At 36.3% G+C, this 21,425-nt stretch overlaps 1 protein-coding gene across 1 annotated transcript; it reads left to right on the top strand.

Moving 5' to 3' along the window:
- Positions 1-437: 437 nt before the first annotated feature.
- On the top strand, positions 438-21,425 carry LOC135217985 (2-oxo-4-hydroxy-4-carboxy-5-ureidoimidazoline decarboxylase-like). Its single transcript, XM_064254115.1, has 3 exons — positions 438-751; positions 11,813-11,966; positions 20,411-21,425. The coding sequence occupies exons 1-3, from the start codon at positions 562-564 to the stop codon at positions 20,607-20,609; spliced, it is 543 nt and encodes a 180-aa protein (XP_064110185.1). The 5' UTR covers positions 438-561; the 3' UTR covers positions 20,610-21,425.

The following is a 21,425-nucleotide window of genomic DNA, read 5'->3' as shown; positions in this document are numbered from 1 at the left end:
TCCCTCCTACCGATCAATAATTAATTTGAAAAATGGTAATCTCATTGCCGTTTGAACACGAACAAATTTTTGTACATTAAAAACCTTGACCTTGAAAGGTTATAAATAGTTTTCTTTTTATTCTTTTATACTACTTGACTTTCTTTCGATTCTTTTTACCATATATTATTTTTAACTTAGAAGACAATTACAAGAATGAACTCAAACCCCTTGTCAAGAGCTTTTCATAAATTATTTTGATATAAACTATTTATTTGCACGTCATGCAAGTATCATTTATCATACGTAAGAAATATTTTAAAAGAGAGAGAGAGAGAGAATTTAGGATTACTCAATATAAAATGTGCTTTATTTCTGCTGTGATAGTTTCCCCTTCAGTTAATCATACGCTACACTCGTTTTCTATAATGACGAGGTCCTTAATGGGTGATGCTTGCCCCATCAAGGACAAGCTAGACCTGGACTGCTCCAAGAGAAGTAGACCTGCTGGCTGACTACTCTCGCTACTTGCTGCTCGCCTAGTCCACGAAACACTTATCGCACAGCCTCATACATACCGAGATGGAGGTGAAAGCCAGACATATTTCGGAAGTGAATCGTATGGACTACGAGGAATTCATTGAAGTGTTTGGCAATGTGATTGAACACTGTTCGTTGTGCGCAGCCGCGGTGTGGCGGTACAGGCCCTTCCGTGACGTGAAACACTTACACGAAGAAATCGGCCGCTTCATAGACGATCTACCAGAGGCAGGTATGACTCACAACTTCTTGTTGCTATCCTGTGATATCTTAATAATAAGACCTATAACATATTCCCGAGCATGAGAAGCGACGTTAATTTGGTTGGTGAAGGGATAAGTATGGTGGATATTATATAATCTAACGTTACTAAACAAGGTGAAAAAACAACGTGTCTGTGTGAACGACTTTGGGCCATGTGTAAAAGCCCTCAAGGGAAGTGAGGCAACAGCAGCAGCTCCACAAAAAGTCAGTCGTAACGGGTCGGACCAGGTAGGTAAACAGCAGCTCCGTGTTCTCCGCTTCTTTCTAATCAAAATAAATCCAAGTGAACAACCGATATCTTTCCACAACGCTACGAATCTAATACGTGTAAAGTATTTTCTTTTTAAATAGCAAATATCGGCTTTGTCAAAGTTTTTCTCAGAAAAGAACTATTATGAAAACACGATTCAGCGATAATATACATTAAATAAATAAGGATGACAAAAGTACATTTCAGAATTGTTCTCTGGCTGGCGAAATTTCACTACAGAACTCAATTCAATGAGAGAGAGAATTTGTGGTGTGGAAGTTTCTTTTGTATAAAAATGCAATTAATAAGTTAACTTACTAATGAAAAACATGGTAAAAATCTTTCTATAATTCATGTATATATAAATATACAGGGTGTACATGAGCTCATGCAAATATTTTGGGGAATAAAAGAAAAAGTAATTTTCAGCAGAAAATGCTCTACTATAAACGTATGCATTTTAAGGCTTCGTATGTTTGTCGGTGATGGGAATTGTAAAATAACCGTTATCATTAGCGCTACTTTCATGCGACGGAGGTAGGAGAGATTATGTTTGTATACAAATGAAGGATATATGGAGCATGCGCAGTACGCTGGTAGGCAAAAGCGAACAGTGGCAGACGACGCTCTCACCTAATTTCACTTTGTCAAGTGTTTTGTGCACATGAGCATGTATGGCAGGGTAAGATTTCTTTCTTGCTCATTACATTGTAAATGTATTCTTATGTACTGTTATTTTAATTTCTCAAAATGTGAAAAAAATATTCTCAAAGTTGCTTATGTTTTGGTTTTCAGTCTTTTAACTTCACTTACCATGAGAGAAAAAATAAACATCCAAAGGAAACGGTAAATATGTAAATAAAAATAAATATTATTTTGCTTTCACAAAAGGGCAAGCTGTCTGTGTCACTGCAATGTTGATTGTGGAAGGGTCTGAAATTCATTATTTTGTTTTGTCTCGATCCATTTTCTGTTAATCCCAACTGTTGCTCCTGTGAAGTCTATCGTTATATTTTACTCTAAAAACATGGAAATATAATTTTATGCATTTATTGTTGGGCTCAAATAAATTAATATATAGGGATGTTGTGGAATAATAACATTTAAAATGTTCTATGTAGTGAAATCGACTGCATTTGGAGCAGTCTTCCGAAACAATGCCAACGATAATATGTAAATCTGAATATTTCAATACGCAAATGCCTTTATGCTCTAATATTTTGCATAAGATTATATTATTTCATAAAGATCAACTTCCAATAGAAAGATAGGACAAATTACAGACGTATGGGTGAAAACTTCCGCCCATGGGTTTGGTAGTGGCATGAAAATATTATTGGAACGTCGCTCTCAGCAGTGGTTGGCAGACGTTTCAAACTAGCAAGCAACCTGTGATGACACCATCCACTCAAGGATAGAATAGCATAGAATAGAATATAGTATTGTGGCCAAGAAGCGCTGAAAGGGAAACTGACAACAGAAAGGTTTGAAAAGTGTAACAGGAGGAAAACTTCGCAGTTGCACAGTCAATTGTTAGTAGGTGGAAGAGTAAGATGGAAGAAAGAGAATATGCACATAACTACAGTAAAAGGAATGAAAAGGGTTGCAGACAGGGGCCAAAGGGACGCTGGAAAGAAACTTAAGTAATTCCTACGACTCAAAGATGGAGATCTTCCATCGCTCGCCTTTACAAAATAATCACTTCGGAAATCAAGGAAACCACGTACTTCACTGAAACCACAATTGTGATTATCAAGTACCTGGTGATGATTTTCACTGGAAGGCCATCCATGTGCCACGAAATTACAGAGCGGCCGTCAATTAAGGCAGCTCCGTCATCCGTGAAGGTGACATGATTTCAAACGGTCATATGGCGAGATATGGCAGCCTTCAACCACACTAATTACTGCCTAGCACTGAATATGACACAAGAGGAGTTGGTGCAAATGAACACAAGTAGATTTCTAGTCTTCTTGCTCTCCTGTTCATTGTTCAAATTAAACTAACCAAAAGAGAAAATCTTACTGATAAAGTTACATTTGGACAAGAAGAGAACAATTTCAGCATCATTAGAAAGAAGAGCTGATGAGATTTTCTCTCACATAACCACGATTATTACGTCAACGGGGGATGAGGTAGTGCAAGGATTTCTTCATTATTACGAATAGTGATATAACAACAGCCTAAAATTAATAATGGTTGGAAACGGAATAAACACACGTGATATATATATATATATATATATATAATTATATATATATATATATATATATATATATATATATATATATATATATATATAAACCAAGGCCTTGATATAAACTTTTAGCCGTTTCCAGACAGTAAACTACTTATAACAACAGCCTAATAATAATAATGGTAATAATAACTATTATTATCATGGTTTAAAATGGAATACAAACATACCCCCAACACACACAAACACATCATCCTATATATATATATATATATATATATATATATATATATATATATATATATATATATAGGATGATGAGGAAAACCCCATGGTATATTTCATAGAAGGTCCGACCAGGAGTATGATGAGATGATTATTTTCAACAATTTAATCCAACGTTTCGTAAATCATAATTTACTTTTTCACATTTTGGTATATATATATATAATATATATATATATTATATATATATAATATAGTAAAATTTAACATAAAATAAAACTATTAATTAAAAGTCAAATATATAAAAGTAAAAAAATAACTATAAAAGTAAGTAGACTCTTAGTTTTACCAGACCACTGAGCTGATTAACAGCTCTCCTAGGCTGGCCCGAAGGATTAGATATATTTACGTGACTAGGAATCAACTGATTACCTAGCAACGGGACCTACAGCTTATTGTGGAATCCGAACCACATTATATCGAGAAAGGCATTTCTATCACCAGAAATAAATTTCTCTGGTTCCGCGTTGACCGGGCCGAGAATCGAACTCGGACCACCGGTAAAATACTATAATGCATGATACATAAAGACAAGGAAAACACTACAATGCACATAAAACTTAAAGGATCCACTAAAATGCACGTAAAATTTACAAAACATTAACTAAACATAAAAACTCTAGTGAAAACGAACGTGCTGGTACAAAGAACAGAACCGAACTCGAAACAGCAACAAAGCAAGGGGAAGAAAAAAAAATTAATATCATTACAATAGAATCAACTGGGCAGTCAACAAGACAAAAACAACTGGGTAGAGTCAACAAGACAAAAGCAACTAAGTAGAGTCGACAAGACAAAAACAACTGGGTAGAGTCAACAAGACAAAAGCAACTGGGTAGAGTCGACAAGACAAAAACAACTGGGTAGAGTCGACAAGACAAAAACAACTGGGTAGAGTCGACAAGACAAAAACAACTGGGTAGAGTCAACAAGACAAAAGCAACTGGGTAGAGTCGACAAGACAAAAACAACTGGGTAGAGTCATCAAGACAAAAACAACTGGGTAGAGTCAACAAGACAAAAACAACTGGGTAGAGCAGGAATGTGTTTAATTCAGGAGCTAGCAGTTTAATCTTTAGTGTTTCAAGTAGAAATAAACCAGTTTGGTTGTTACTATGGCCAGTACTACTAAAGCTTTCATTTTTAATTTCCGTTTAACAAATTTGGGAATGGTTGCGCACATTGGATGATTCAGGGTTGGAAATTCTTGTCCCCGTACGGTAGCTGACCATCTATGGGACATCTAGCAGCTCCGACGTAAGGCCCCGAATGACATCTAATATGTATATATATAGATTACATTTGACGTCATGTATTGATTTAGGAGGCTTTTAAACCGGAATGAAGAGCCAATAGTTAGCGGGTTTTTGGGAAAGACCTTGATATCTAGAGCTCCTAAATATTTGCTCAGGACCTTTGTGAACTCTCTCCTGAAGTGTTTGTCTTGAATGCTGGGCACATTAAGAACCTTAGTGAACTTTGAAAACTGATCATTAAGTATTTTATTAAGGACTTTGTAAAATATCTATTAAGAAAGCAATTTTTATTAAAGTAGTCTAAAAGAAAGAGGATCTAACTACGAAACATATTCCAGTTCAGGTGAAAGTACCTTGTGAACCAATGTACAAATCAAATTAAGTTAAAATTGTAAAAAACAAAAGATAAAATAACTTTAACCCAGTACGGTAAAGTCTTTTCTAAAACCATAGGTACTAGAAACATCATTGTCTCTCTTAACCAGAACATCTAAAAAAGGTAGTCGGTCACCCTGCTCGCTCTTGAGAGTAAACTTAAAATTATGGTGGCATGAATTAATAAAGTCGTCATCCACATAACGCACATAAAAGAGTAGGCTAAAAGAAAGAGGACATTGGTCAAGCACGCGTTCCTCCTGGGAGCACATGAGAATATTGGAGAAGGTAGAGCCAAGGGGAGAGCACATAGCCATACCGTCTACCTGTCTATACAGATGTAAATATAATTTACGAAAAGTTGGAATAAGCGGTTGAAATTAATCAATCTCATGGTATATATATAATATATATATATATATATATATATATATATATATATAATATATATATATCATATATAGATATATTATATATATATATATATATATATCATCATTTAGCCGTTTCCAGATGGCAAACTACTTCCACATTTTCCCTCTCAAAATGCCTTTAACTAATCAGCAGCGCGTATTACACCTAATACACAGTGTCACTAATCCCCCCCGGCTCTCTCTCTCTCTCGTCTCTCTCTCTCTCTATATATATATATATATATATATATATATATATATATATTATATATATATATATATATATATATATATATACACACACATATATATAAGCTATAGATATCCTTCAATATCAAATTCACTCAGCCTCGTAATGACATAGGCCGAAAGGGAATTTATATGCAAGAAGTAATCCTTTAACAGTAGACAGTATGTAACATACACGCCCTATGAAAAGCTAAGGGTATAGATGTAATATATAATTAGCAAAGTAGTCGGAGATTCGCATTTGCGAGTTTATGATGAAAGCAAAGCAAGTGCAGGATTAAGAAGGGAAGAGTGACTAGATTTTTGTGTGGGAAAAAGGCGCAGATATTATATATATATATATATATCTATATATATATATATATAGATATATATATATATAATGTAATCGAATACCACGGGAAATGATAGTCAGGAATCCAAGCGCTTTCGTCTTTATTCAGCTCCTTGACGATGTCTGAATAAAGACGAAAGCGCTTGGATTCCTGACTATCATTTCCCGTGGTATTCGCTTATTTATGAAGTCACGTGCATCTACTGTGATTTTTTAAGCATATATATATGTGTGTGTGTTATATTTACTTATTTACTTATGTACTTTATAAGGAGAGAGAGAACATTTTTGTTTCTCAAAAAATACCACCATTTGGTTTACGAAAATAACACTTAAATCTTACCTAAGGCAAAGGTTTGAAGTAATAAGCGCATCATCTCAGAAGGTATAAACTAGAGCGGCAGCGTCGGAGATAAACAACATCGACAAATACTGAAGCTCAACGGCTCAAGGCCAACAACTCGATGTTTTGTTGACATAACTTGGAATATGAATGTGTTACTAGGTCCCTTCTTAATTCGTTTGAACTTCATAGACCTGTAAATCGGAATATAATATCCGATACATTACAATCACTACCTGAAAATGTAAAATAATTACAACAACAATGATAAAACATATACATAAATGGATTAGGAACAAAGCCCCCTAGTATACTAATTACTTAAAACTCTTGAGAATTTTTTTTATCTAACTCTGCCTCCTAAAAACTAATTGTCAAAAATATTGCCTAATTTACGTACAGGAAATGTACACAGGTAGGTATCATACTAAATGAAAGATTAATCAACTAGTAATTAAAAAAAGAAGAAAAAAAGGGCTGCTTGATGTGTGAATTTCTACGACCGGATGGTTAAATGTAGATAAGCAAACTCACCGCGAAAAACGAGTCTCAAATACAATGAGTACAGAGAGAGAGAGAGAGAGAGAGTTGGAAGGGATTGATGCACGGATGTACAAGAACTTTAATACAGAAATCGACTACATCTAGTAATATCCTTCCTATTCATTTTTATTTCGGTCTTAACTATAGTGTCATTACCGGTTCTACTGGCCTTTGCGTGAAGACACAAACCACATACACGCACACAAAGAAACGTGTATTTATTTCTGGGTACGTGTATGTACCCTAGGGGGAGGGTGTTTTCCGAGTGAAATTTTAACCAAAGTCATTGTTTCACTGGTGATTCAATGGATAGATCTAAATCGTGACCCTATCCTCTGTCTTTTCTCGATCTATTCTGTGTCTGAAACAGGCCCTGCGTTCTCTCTCTCTCTCTCTCTCTCTCTCTCTCTCTCTCTCTCTCTCTCTCTCTATCTCATATATATATATATATATATATATATATATATATATATATACATATATATATATATATATATATATATATATATATATATATATATAATCTTGTTGAGGTACTAAATCAAACTAATGTCAGTCAAGGTAAAAAGAGCCACTCATCTAAGGCAACCAAGTAAAACCACACAACTCCAACTCATTCCGCAGCCATTCTGTGGAGTTATTTCTCCTTGGATTCTTTGGTTCAGTCACTCTAGAAACCTTCCCAACTGGGTCTGTTATTGTGTACAGCCTCTATCGATGGCAAGTCAAATGTTTCTTTTAAAGGTTAGGCTTCCCCGTCTGCACGCGAACCTAACTATATCAAGGTTGCATGGGTGTCTGTCCTTCGGCCTAAGTACACAGGGAATACCTTAATACCTTACAGTGAGGATTATTATAACAGATAAAAAGTGCATCTAACTTGGACAGGATTTGAACCGGGCCTTTAAATATAAATACACTGATAGACAGTTGACTTGACCACTCGGCTACCAAGGAAGATCATATAAGTTGGTATTGACTATTGTACATATTTTTTGTCTAGTTCAGGTTATATATTCCGAAACGATATCAACCCTTCTTCACCATGATAGGTGATTGGTAAGTTTGTAACGCATCGCTTATCAAGACTCCAAAACTCATACATTAAGCCACAAATATCACTTGAAATCAAACTCACTACCTTGAGAATAATTTACACCTAAAGGGTTATAATCGATAAGGGAATCTGCACTGGCCAGGATTTGAACTTGGGCCTGTGATTTCGATAAAGAAAGTTGATTCAGCTATTCAACTTTCAAGAGATATAAGTTGAGCTCGATTCTGCTGTAAATTCCTGTTGAATTCGCATTCTGTGCATAGAACTGATATCAGCCCATCTCCATTATACTCACATACAGTAAGCAACAGATATTAACAAATATCAATTCACTATACCTTGGAAATACCTGACACCCAACGCAAATATAATTGATACGTGCATCTGCCCGGCCAACATTTGAATCAGGGGCTTGGTTTTAGACACTGATAGGGCAGCTGATGTGACCGCCACCCTGTGGTAGGGGTGTAAGAATACTACCACCATAGGTCCTGCGTATAGTAAAAGGCGACTAAAAGGACAGCTGCTGCCTTGCAGTCTTACTTTTTTGGTAAAAAGCTAGGCCCACCGCCAAACTGTGGAAACTGCTTCCATGCAGGTGGACTTTTTAGTCAAAGACAAGGCCCACCATCAATAACTGTGGTTGATGACAGCAAGGGCATGCGGTCGTAAAAACCCCTTTGCCAAATAATAAGCCATGCCTGATGATGTAAGGAAAAGCACATCGGGCAACCGACCCCTTAGTGTAGGGATAACGGTGGGAAAGAAGAAGGTAGACAGTTGATGTGACCATTTAGCTATCGAGAGATATAAGTTGAACAACTGTTAAATACTGAAAATGAGAGCAAGAAGATGGGGGACGCACAGAGGGCGGAGGGATCAGTGAGGGAGATACAGGATACAGAAGTGAAGAGAGCATTAAGGAAAATGAAGAATGGTAAATCACCAGGCCCATCGGAGTTCCAAACTCAAATGCTCAAATTACCAGGTACAGAGGGGGTGAAATGGATACTGAATTTATTAAAAGCTATATGTGAAGAGGAATAAATGACAAGGGATTGGGAGGAGAGGCTTATGGTATATCTATACAAGCAGAAGGGAGATATCATGGATTGTGGTAACTACAGGGGAATTAAACTAACAGAGCGTGGATTGAAAGTTTGAGAGAGTACTGGATTAAGAGATTAAGAGATTGTAAAGATCGGGAAACAGCAGTATGGATTCATGAGAGGAAGAGGGACGGTGGATGCTATCTTCATGGTAAGACAGCTACAGGAATAGAGGCTAGAGGGAAACCAGGAGCTCTATTGTGCATTCATAGACCTAGAGAAAGCATACAATAGAATCCCAGGAGAAGTGATGTTTTGGTGTTTAAGGAAAAGGAAAGGTCCAGAATAGTTGGTTAGGCTGGTCGAGATGATATATAAAACAATGCACACAAAAGTGATAACAGCAGTTGGGGAAACAAAACTTTGAAGTTAATGTTGGATTACACCAGGGGTCAGCATTAAGCCCATTTTTGTTTGTGCTGGTCATGGATGTGCTGAGTGAAGCGATCAGGAATGAAGAGCTGTGGGAATTGTTGTACACCAATGATCTGGTGATACTGCTGAAACTGAGGAGGACCTACAGGGAAGGGTTGGAGAGTGGCAGGAATCTTTAGAGAGGGGTGGCTTAAAGGTGAATGTGGATAAAACAGAGGTTTTGCTGAGCAGTAGGGAAGATAAAGACAGAATAGTAATGCAAGAAGGAAGAGGCTCCATTATTAAACAGGCAGAAAAGTTTAAATACTTAGGATCTACTTTAAGCCAAGAGGGAGGATGTGAGGCTGAAGTTGACATTAGGATAAAGCTGCATGGGGGGGAAGTGGAGAGAGGTAGCTGGAGTGGTGTGATAAGATTATGCTAATCAAACTAAAAGTCAAGATATATAACACAGTGATAAGACCAGTGTTAAAGGATGGAGCAGAAACATGGGCTCTAAGAAGAATAGAGGAAGTAAAGCTTGAGAGAACAGAGATGAGAATGCTGAGGTGGATTATGGGAATATCGCTGCTTGAGAGATTGGAAAATGATGAAATAAGAAGGGCAGGCTTAGTAAAGATTACAGAGGTGATAAGAGTCCCGATTGAGATGGTATGGGCATGTGTTGAGGATTGATGACGAGGAGGGAGTGAAGAGGGCTTGGGAGGAACCTGTTAGAGGAAGAAGATCAAGAGGGAGACAGAATTAGATGGCGAGATAGTGAAGGAAGACATGGAGAGAAGAGGTTTGGTGGAGGAAGATGCCTTTGATAGAAGGCAGTGGAGAAGGTGCATCAGGCAAGTGATCCCATAATATGGGAAAGAAGAAGATATAAGTTGACGTCGGCCCAGCTATACATATTTCGGTTAAATTCAGGTTCTATACTTAGTCGATATTAACCTATCTGCACTGTGATAGCTGATTGGTAAGTTTGTAACACCTGGCTAACTATGAAGTTCTTATATACACTACCATTCTGGCTTTACTGGTTGTATAACTCTCATTCAAAGACCATCCACTTTATTTATTCCTAAAATATTTACATGGATCAACAGCTGCTATCCATATTAACAAAAGGTGCAAATCTCTGATTTTCGTTCACCCTCATAACTATGCTGTTAAACCACATTCAACTTCTGTTTTCTCCTTTGGCAAACTCTTTCACTAGTCTCTGCAGTTTCTCTTCACTATCCAGGTCAACACTGTATCATCTGTCATTTCTCACTCCATTTACGAACCTGTGTCTTTATCTTGCACCTTTGCTCCTACATAACTTGTATTCTATCTACCTTCTCACCTGACTCTATATATTCACAGTAATGCTAAAGAGCCAAACCTAAACATAAGACACCCTTGTCTCACCCCAACTGTTATATATTCTACCCTCTATGTAATACATTTCGCATTCATCGATAGAACTGCTCTCAACAAGTTTCATCCCACAACATGCACAGTCGACAAAATCCACATTTCATTTTATCAATTCAATCAGGTGCTTTATCAAGAAGTCTACACATTCCAAATATGAATTTTTCTTGATCAAATTTTCTAACACAAGTGTTTCATTGAAAACACCTACTTTCTCTATCAATTCAGGTGTTTTCCATCTGACCTTCTCATACACAATTCTATCATACTAATTCCATGATAAAATATAAAAACATGCACACACACATATGTATATATATATACTGTATAGATATATACAAATATATATATATATATATATATATATATATATATATATATATATATATATATATATATATATATATATATATATATATACACACACATTTATATGTATATATGTGTATTTATAAATGGTACGCACACATATATATATTACACATTTATATTTTCCCTCAGCAAAGGTGGCTCTAAAAAAGTAAGTACACTTTATATACTGTCTTTCACATGAAAAATACACAGAATCAGTCTAAACTGAAATATGAAGGTATAAAATTTGGGAAAAGTCACAAAATTACAACATGTTTGTATAAAATGGAGTAACCATCAATTAATGGGAGTATGAAAAGTGCCCTCAATTTAACCAGTGGAACTGATTACATGCAAATATAATCATTATAAACTTTTGCGCTAGGCATTTCTTATTTAGAATTCAATGAGTTTCTGCACTATTTTTCCTCAAGATGAGTCAACATGGATTTGAATTCTGATAAAAAAAACTTTTGTTTTTGCAGGAAGAGAGGCCATTTTACGTAGCCACCCTGATCTAGCAGGAAGGTTGGCAGGACTGGGAAAGCTTACATCAGAATCCACGAGAGAACAAAAGGCAGCTGGCCTAGATGGCCTTACCCAAGAAGAGAGAACTCAAATGGCAACTATGAACAACCAGTATGTAACACACCTCCAGAGTCATTAGTATTTCGTTTTTAGTGACTGCTTTTCATAGTAGATTTACCTTCATCTACCGCTATTTTACTCAAAAAAATTTTAATTGTTCCTACAAGAATGAAAATCCTTGTCTCTGAAAGGAAAGTTTCTATGCAGATGGACCAGTTGAAGGTTTGGTAACCACCTGCACATCCAATATGCTTAGCGTCATTAAACGTTCGACCAACGCTTAAAGATGTCTGACTCATATTCTCATAATATGCTACTTTATACATGCACTTGAATGGCTTGTGACTGGGGCTTATCTAACCAGAGTTTGTGGTGTTTGAGTTGAGCATGATGCCTAAAAATTATAAGTCTCCTTGTAAGGATGATCAGTGGGGAGGCATTAGAAGTAATAGACCATATACTTGTAGGGTTTTCTTCATCTACCACTGACCCTCGTCCTTTGTGTTCAGCATGCAGAGGCCAAGAGTACAGAATGTGCTCTCTGGTCTCCTTCCCGGTAGGAGAGATATGATTCGAAGAGGAAGGTGAAGAAAGATTCTTTGATGTTGTCTAAGGATAATGCACAGACAATATCTCGTCTTTTCACCTTTATAATGGCTCCTAGCGAATTTCAAACAGCCATTGCAATTAGCGGGAAATTTGGCAGATTCTGATTCAAGTTTAAGGAATTTACAGCGGATTTTGATTAACTTTGGGGGATTTACAGCTAATAGGCAGAAACAAATAAAATTTCTATATCACTATGAAATTAGAAAAAGATCACAGGCATTCAAGTTGAATCATACTTGAAAAAAAAAATCCTACAATGCAACTCTGAAAGAAATGCTTGAGTCACACATTGAAGATTCAAGACCGCGACCGTCATAACGGCCGAAAATTTGTTCATTACGACGCCACTATGGTGCATTACGAGCAAGACGTCATCAATCGGCATGATCTGTAACAACATCGGGGAGTTTGACGACGTCCACCAAGTGATGGCGGATTTGAAAGGCTGTCTAGCACCTACGCAGCCGAGTCACCACAACTGTCAAAAGTCATCATGTCATGCCGGAACACGCAATCGTACCGTAATGGCGTTCCGACTGCCGCAACAACGTCGGCATTTGATTACGGAAGACCGACGTAACTACCAATGCCAACATGCGGCATCCAATACGACATACGCCATGCACTTTGGAACCCCACAACATGCGCAGTGAGTCAAAACTGTGTTAACATGCCACTGCCAGACGTAATTAGATTAGCTGTCAGAACTTCAGATAAAGAAAAATATAACCCATGAAAAAACTGACAATGCTACTGTAATTTCTTCTTGTATCTTTTCTATAATATACTACTGTAAATTCATCTTGTAACGGAATGGAATATAGATTTAGGCCAAAGGCCATGCACTGGGACCTATGAGGTCATTCAGCGCTGGAACGGAAATTGAGAGTAGGTAGGTTTGAAAGGTGCAGCAGGAGGAAAACCTGGCAGTTGCACGATGGATAATGGTTAGGAGACTGTGGATAGCAAGAAGGAAGAAAGATAATATGAATGAAGGTACAGTAAGAGGAATGAAAGGGGTTACAGCTATGGGCCGAAGGGATGCTGGAAAGAACCTTCCGAAATGCATTCTTCTTGTAACTGTTCTATAAAGATATATGCTACTTTGAACTGTATATGTATATCTTTATAATATAATAAACATTTTATATTGTGTATGTACTAAATTTTCCTAAAAGCACTAATAACTGAATGTTATTTTCTATGATAACAATATTTGAAAGTACCAAAATCCTTGATAATAAAGTGCAGGGAAATTTAGAAGTTAAGAGCCCTAATACCTCATTATAATTTGTTTAATATTTTATGTAATTTGTAAGTTTTCAGACTTTTATGTGTAAATTAAACATTATTAATAATAATAATAATAATTCTCTCTCTCTGGGTCCCAGTAATAATTCATAAATAATTTCACTCTCTTGCGTAAGGACAATCTCTCTCTCTCTGTCGTTCGTAGTTAGCGCTCACACATATTTCACAACCTACGTACTAATATTTTTTGTACGTCTTTACCTGCACAGTAGATAATTTTAAACTGATCTAATTTTACCTGTACCGTCTACGAACTGTAAATGCGCCGTGCTGAGGACTTCTAAAAATAGATTGGTCAGAAGGGGGAGAGGGAGAAATAGTATACTACGTAAATCTTCACGCTATGTCTTGTGGTTTTTATGAAAATATCTGATAATTTTATATAGATGTCATTTTTTACCTTATTTATGGCAGTTTTAATTCTATTAGAATTTAAACCTCTTCGATTTTAACTTTTTTTGATAGTGACCTTTACAATGTCTGTTATATGTCAACTCTATAATATAATTTCCAAATTTCATTCATTCTCATTATAGCGCTGAATGACCCTATGGGTCCTTGTGCTTGGCTTTATGCCTGAATCACATATTCATATCATAAATTACAAAATTTTTCCTATTCTATTTAAAAATGACTTTTACATTACTTCAACAATTAAAAATTGCAGCAATTTCCTCAACTACAAACCATCTCCAATATTTTCAAGATAAAGGCAAAATGACACTGAACTAGTAAAGAGTAAATATATATATATATGTGTGTGTGTGTGTGTGTGTGTGTGTGTGGAAATCAAGATTCTCAGTATTTTCAGAAATTTATAGTTTTCAAACATGATTTTCTTTCATACAAATAAGTCAGTCAGCTGATATTGCAGTCAAATATAATTTATTTAAATATTCTGAAGTAGGAGATGAAAAGACATTTTTTATTTTTAGTAAAATATATATTGGAATCAAGATTCTCGGTATTGTTTATACACTTTTTATATATGGGGGCATCCATGTTCACGACACATGACGGTGTCGTTGCGTTTGTCGGCATGTGAGGTAACTAAATTGCAATTAAACCGTCGCGAATCCTCATGCCTTCACGGTAGTCGCCGTCCTGTAAAAACCGTTAAATGTGGGCGTGGCCTAAATCATCGGCGACTTGTACGTACGAGTACATGTAAATACATAATCTCATCTCGACGTGCGAAAAGCTGTCGTAAATGGTCATTGCATATGAGGTCATGGTGCTGTAATCAGCTGGATTTATTTATTTATTTATTGTGACCCAAGGCCCATGACTGATCCCGATTAATCGCCAAACCCAGCCATTACGACGGTCGCGGTCTTGAATCGCCAATGTGTGACTCAAGCATGTTTCCCTCCCTCCTACCCCAAATATCCATATACCATAGTCCCTTACCTCTACTACTGACCCTCTACCTCCAATACCATCTTTATAATATCTTCATTCTCTGAGAATGCATTTTCCAATATCAAAAATTTTTTTTTTATTTTAAGGGATAAGGTATTTATATATATATATATCTATATATATAGATATATATATTATATATATATATATATATATATATTCTCACCAGTTTCTCACCAGACGCCAGGTAGGCCTCCAGGCCTGTCAGTCGTCCTGCTTCAGGAACAGTCTCCATTCTTGGCGATCATCATAGAGCCTCATCTCATCAACTTCCCGCAAACTAGAGCCTCTCCTCTCTACTCCTCTCTCTATGTTTTGTAGCCATCTCATTTTTATTTTTGGTCTTCCTACCGGTCTCCTTCCTTCCGGTGTCCATTCCAAAAACCTTATAGGATATCGCTCCTCCTCCATTCTTTTGGTGTGTCCAAACCATCTAAGCTGTCCTCTCTCCACAAAATCTAGTATCCCCTCCACTCCCAGTTCTCTTCTAATGTCTTCATTTCGTAGCCTATCTAGTCTTGTTACACCTTTTATGAGTCTTAGGGCTTTCATTTCAGCTGCTTGAAGTTGGCTTCTAGTTCTTGATGTTAATGTCCATGATTCATGGCCATAAGTCAATATTGGTCTTAAAATAGAGAGGTATATTATAGTTTTCACTTTGCGAGGTATATTTCTGTCTTTCATTAGTGGGTAGAGCAGATACAGGTTGTTACTGAATTTCTGTATTCATATTTATAATATATATATATCATATATATATATATATATATATATATATATATATATATATATATATATATATATATATATATATATATATGAACGAAGTTACAGCCACGTTTTTTATTCGTGATTTAAAATCAAACATATATATATATATATATATATATATATATATATATATATATATATATATATATATATGCAAATTTCGGATTAATAGTACGAGAATGTCACAGAAATTAACTTTAACAAAATTTCCTAATTTCCTTACCGGCAGCTGTACCAAGTGAAATCAATGATACAGACAATTTTCCTTATTCGTCAAGATGAGTCCACTCTTGCAGGAAAAGCTGGGACAATTTACCCGAGTTTAAAGATTGGCTGAAGCCGGTGGAGACAAATACGGATAAAGCCTATTGTTGGTTTTGCAAACGTGAACTGACAGCAAAGTTGAGTGACTTGCGTGATCGTGTTCGGTGAGCTAAACATGCGAAAGCTTCGGAACCATTTTCAAGTGCTCGGGATTTGCATTCAGTAATGCTGAGGGAATTTTACGTTATTTCTTTAACAGCATACGCCATTTTTAGCTATGGATCACCACGCTGAAGTTAGCAAGAAAGCTTTCAGCGACTGTAAACTAGTGTCCAAAGTAAAACTGCATAGAACCAAATGCAAGGATATGGAAGCAAATGTGATGGGTCTTCATTTTACCGATATAGCTTAATTACTGACGCGTCAATAGTCACGTCCCTATTCGGACTGACACAAACTATCATAACTTTTAAGGTGTTCACCAGTTAAGTTCACTAAGCGTGAAATAAGCAATAACATAAAATACTGTGCGTCTATATTAAGAATGGGGGAAATACAAAAAAAGTCCAGTATTTATTACATAGAATTAAAGGCAGAAAAAAATCCCAGAACCCCATGAAATACAATAGTAAATGAAAAAAAACACCCTTGAAATTTAAATATAAAAACACCAAAAGCAACACACCTACTCCTTTAAGAACAGAACACAACGCAATCACACCAAAAAAAATAAGGGGTTCCGAAAGACAGAGAAATAACGTTAAAGGTCTGAATAACCTAACAAAAGTACACTAAATAAATCTTATTTGTGGCTACTATACTGTTCAGTAAAGTCACTCCTTTAAAGATTTCTCCAAAAGTGCCATTAACGAAGGTTCACGCCCCAACTCTGGAGCAACAGCGGAATCCCCTGAAGAATAATATATCCTGTCCAGGACCCGGGATCAATCACACGTCCCTCAAGGCGGCACTGCAGATGTACACCAATCAATAATAGTTTATATGGGATTACCTGGTGGCAGAGAGGTCCCCCTGGCAAATACGAGGCCGGGAGTACAGCAGATGGACTGAAGAGGCGTGAAAATATCCAACAGGACTAAGGGCAAGTCCAAATCCACGAGGCAGCAATATACATCCAAAAGAAAACTCTACAAGTAATCCACTCGCCTACGGTGAGACGGCCAAGAGAACACTCTCTAAAAGCGCAAGCTCCCCTACACGTCAAAATAAGCTCAGAGGATTAAAAATGTGGCAATGGCACAGAGTGAAATGGGGAAAAAAAAACAACAAGAAAAACTTGACCTTAAACTGAACTGGTTCAAGTACTAAAGCTAATACAAAAACTTCTAAGTAAATTGTATTATTTAATAAAAAGAAAAAAAAAAAAAGACACAAAGCAACTTGCTGACGATAGAATTCGAAGATTGCTGATGAAATTGGAGGTAAAATTCGCAATCGTTGCATATCATTTGTTATTAAGCTGTGCAAATGAGCTAAGAAATAAACTTCTTAAAGACTTGGAGATATTGCAGAAATTGTCCCTTTTTTTCCGTTAAAGAAAGCTTCAATCAGGTAAAAAAAAAAATCCTGTCAGTGACACTGCAGTTATTTCGTGATGTCGAAAATATTGATAAAATTGAGAATCAGTGGCACAACTTATCTGGTGTAAAAATAAGTCAAATGTAAAGTTCTGGATCTAAGTAGGAAACTATCGAGATGCATCAGGATGTAATCCATACATGGAATTACGTGACTTTGCGCTGTGCATATTGTCATTTCCTCACTCGAATGCAGAAGTTGAGAGGTTTTTCAGCCAACTTAATATTGTTAAAAGTAACTTAGAAACAGACAGTTTCAAATCTATTAATGCCGTGCTTTCAATCCAGAGTGGTCTAAGAAGACTAGAAAAGGACTGTTACACATATAATCTTCCAAAAGATGTACTTAATAAAATCGATGCTATTGCTGCATATAGGGTTCGGCAAGCAATTCCAGAAAGTTCAACAAGCACACCATCCATGAAAAAAAAGGTAAGTAAACATTGCTATGTACTACTTATTTGAAGAGTTACATTCATTATCGTCTTATATTGAGATTTAGCGGATTTGGGGGAGAAATATCGAATTTTGAAAGTATGTTTAGCGGATTTCAGGTTGAGCAGCAGCTAGCTGAACTGAAGGCAGTATCTCACCAAATTAAAAGTTACGGGTGGTTGTCTACAACCCTGATTTGGTGCGTTGTTCGTTTTTGTTTACTTCATAACAGGACTAGACACAATAAGCGTAGGAACCACTTAAAGACTGGCACAGGCTAAAGGAATTGAATACCATCAAAAAGGAACAAAAACACTGACATGGTGGAAACGAACAATAAAGAAAACCGCGCGACTGAATCAGTAGACTCCAAAGTGTCAACAACTCATCCTCGCCCCAGCACACTGCTTCGCACAAAGACCCACCATTACAACAAAATCCCTCAGCCCTAAAGTCTGTTACAAATCTAAAAATGACTTTACAAGGTGAACTATTCGAGGATCTGGTAAAAAATCATCATTTTAAGGAATGGAAGAAATCCCTGGACAATGAAGACAGGCTTACACAAGGGGAAAAAAATGAAGAGCCTTGTGGTCGTGCAGATGAAGTGGGACTAAAATATGTTGTTAGTGAAGTTGACGATTTTGATTATGGTGAAAATAACATTCACATGATATATGGATGATGGATTGGCAGGTTTCAAGACTATTCTTGCCATCTTTGGCAATAAATCAATGAGTTCTCAAATATATGTTGAACCTGACGAGAATGCCATTTTGATTATTGACATTTCTCATAACGGCACAAGGCTAAAAAGGGCCGTACTACACTTAGGCATTGGTGTAATAATCGAAGTACACACGGGAATAAGCGTGGATTTTGAGGTTATGAACAAATAGTGTCAAAAGTGTGTAACTAAAGAAAAAGAGCCAAGAACAAGATTAGTGAAGAACTCAAAGTTTTCCAAGCATCGCATAAGGACACCTGCGTATACATAAGTAGCCTAATGGGGTGCCACTCAAAATGCTAATGAAAGTTTTCACACACTAATCTTGCAAAAGACTAGCGAAACAGTTTCTTGGATGGATTATAGAGTGGAATTTGTGACAAGGGTATCAGTGCTGCCTAACTGTCCCATAACTTTTCTTACAAAGAGACAAGTTTACTAAAGTAGCTAAATTTGGAAAAAAATAGGATTGAACAAGTCCTTGCAAAATGGATAACAAGAGAAACCGCCACAGTGGAGCTGCCTACAAGGAAAAGGAATGTTACAACATTCCTGGGGCCCTTGAAGACTTTGGGGGTGCAGGGGAGCAACTCAGATCCAAATTGGAAGCGAAACATGCTTTATTTTTACAGAAAGATAAAGATGGATGGGAAATGTACAATGTTGTACAGCATGCAATTTTGCTCTGATTTATGTACTTATACTACAATGATCTTTACATGTAATCTTTGATGGCAATTTTATGATATCATAAGACATAACTCTTCAATATTCATCAAGTTCTAACTTTGGTATTTCTTATTTGGTGTAGACTGCGGAAAAATGAATGCCATCACTTTTTCCCCTGACTTTTTGTTCTGCAAGTGCTATAGTTTTTAGCTGCAATATTTAAATATATTAATAAAACTCCAGTTGATTAGTGTAAGAGAAAAAACAACTCATATAATTATATTTCCATACATGGTCGCCGTATACGCAGAACACACTGGTCCGTGATAAATTTTTCAGCTATAATGACTTGAAAATTTAAACTTTTTGAAGTCAGACAGTACCAGGGGAGGAGGGGGCCCACATCGTGTTGAATGTTTATTTTTTGAGATGGTATATCAAGTAATAGTAATGAGAGGACATTCAAGAAACATTTTTTAAATAGTAAGCAGTAGATGCTCCTCTTAAACTTTTTATATTTCCTTAATCTTAAACTGACATTTAATTTCCCCATTTGTAATAATTTCTTGAAGTATTGTACCGTAAAATACTGTATGAGTCATTTACACAAATCTTATTTTAAATGAAAACCAATATTGACATCACATCATCATCCACAAACTTTTAAAAATTTTTTTGTCTTTTTACAGATACCGAGAGCAATTTGGTTTTCCCTTTGTAATATGTGCCAGGGAGAATAAGAAAGAGGCAATTTTACAGGGACTGGCAACACGTCTCAAGAACAGCCCACAGGCAGAATTGGCCAAGGGGATCATTGAGGTGAAGAAGATTTGTTACCTACGACTTCTGGATCTTGTAGAACATGAAGGAGTGGAAAGCAGGTTGTGAGGAGTAAGAGTACCTCTTTGTCATATTCTCATAACAGCCTTTTCACTCGCAGTTACTTAACAGTTGCCAAACAGGTGCCTTGGCAAAAATATTTTAAAATTCTTTTCTTACATGGTAGATTTAGTTTTTTCCACAAGTCTTGTATAGGTCCATATCTTTCTAAACTGTTCTAAGCAATTACCATGCCACTTTTTGTGCAAGGTATTCAAGCAGTTCTTCAGTATAGTATTTCTAAGAATTTCCAGTATTCGAATATTTTGTGTTAGCTACAGTGCTGAGAAGTTATTGGTACTGGAATGTAAAATTTAGGGCAAAGGCCAAGCGCTGGGACCTATGAGGTCATTCGGCACTGAAAATAATGTTGAAACAATTGTTAGAAGACGGTAGATATTCAGATGGAAGAGAAAATGACTGTAGGTATAGTAAAAAGGGAATTAATGGATTTGCAGCCAGGGGCCAAAGGGATGCTGCAAAGAACCTCAGGTAATACATACAGTGCACTGACAGCACTATCCCCAAATGGGAACTGAGAAATTATTCAGGGTCCTTCCACGACATCAAAATTATGATTATGCAATGACATCTCTCACGAGCAGCCTGAATTCTGTGTAATCATCCTTGCTTATTCATGAAAACAAGTGCATAAAATTAGCACGGTAACAGTTTAGTTCTTAACGAATGACAACTAAAAAAATTTTCTTTTGAGTTGATAAATGCATTGAACTGCTGGCAATAAATTATTGCCCAAATCATAAGCTTTATCTCAGTAAAGGACTAAGATAACTAACACATAAAATATAAAAAGCTTAACACCCA

This window comes from Macrobrachium nipponense, chromosome 19 (assembly GCF_015104395.2).
Source record: "Macrobrachium nipponense isolate FS-2020 chromosome 19, ASM1510439v2, whole genome shotgun sequence".
Classification (NCBI taxonomy): domain Eukaryota; kingdom Metazoa; phylum Arthropoda; class Malacostraca; order Decapoda; family Palaemonidae; genus Macrobrachium; species Macrobrachium nipponense.
The sequence above is the reverse complement of the archived record's forward strand: the minus strand, read 5'-3'. Positions and strand labels throughout refer to the sequence as shown.

Bases quoted from the DNA above. Each gene is read 5' to 3' on its own strand.
- LOC135217985 (XM_064254115.1), top strand. From the start codon at position 562: ATGGAGGTGAAAGCCAGACATATTTCGGAAGTGAATCGTATGGACTAC. The intron at 752-11,812 runs GTATGACTCACA...TTGTTTTTGCAG, and splicing joins AGACGATCTACCAGAGGCAG to GAAGAGAGGCCATTTTACGT. The intron at 11,967-20,410 runs GTATGTAACACA...GTCTTTTTACAG, and splicing joins ATGGCAACTATGAACAACCA to ATACCGAGAGCAATTTGGTT.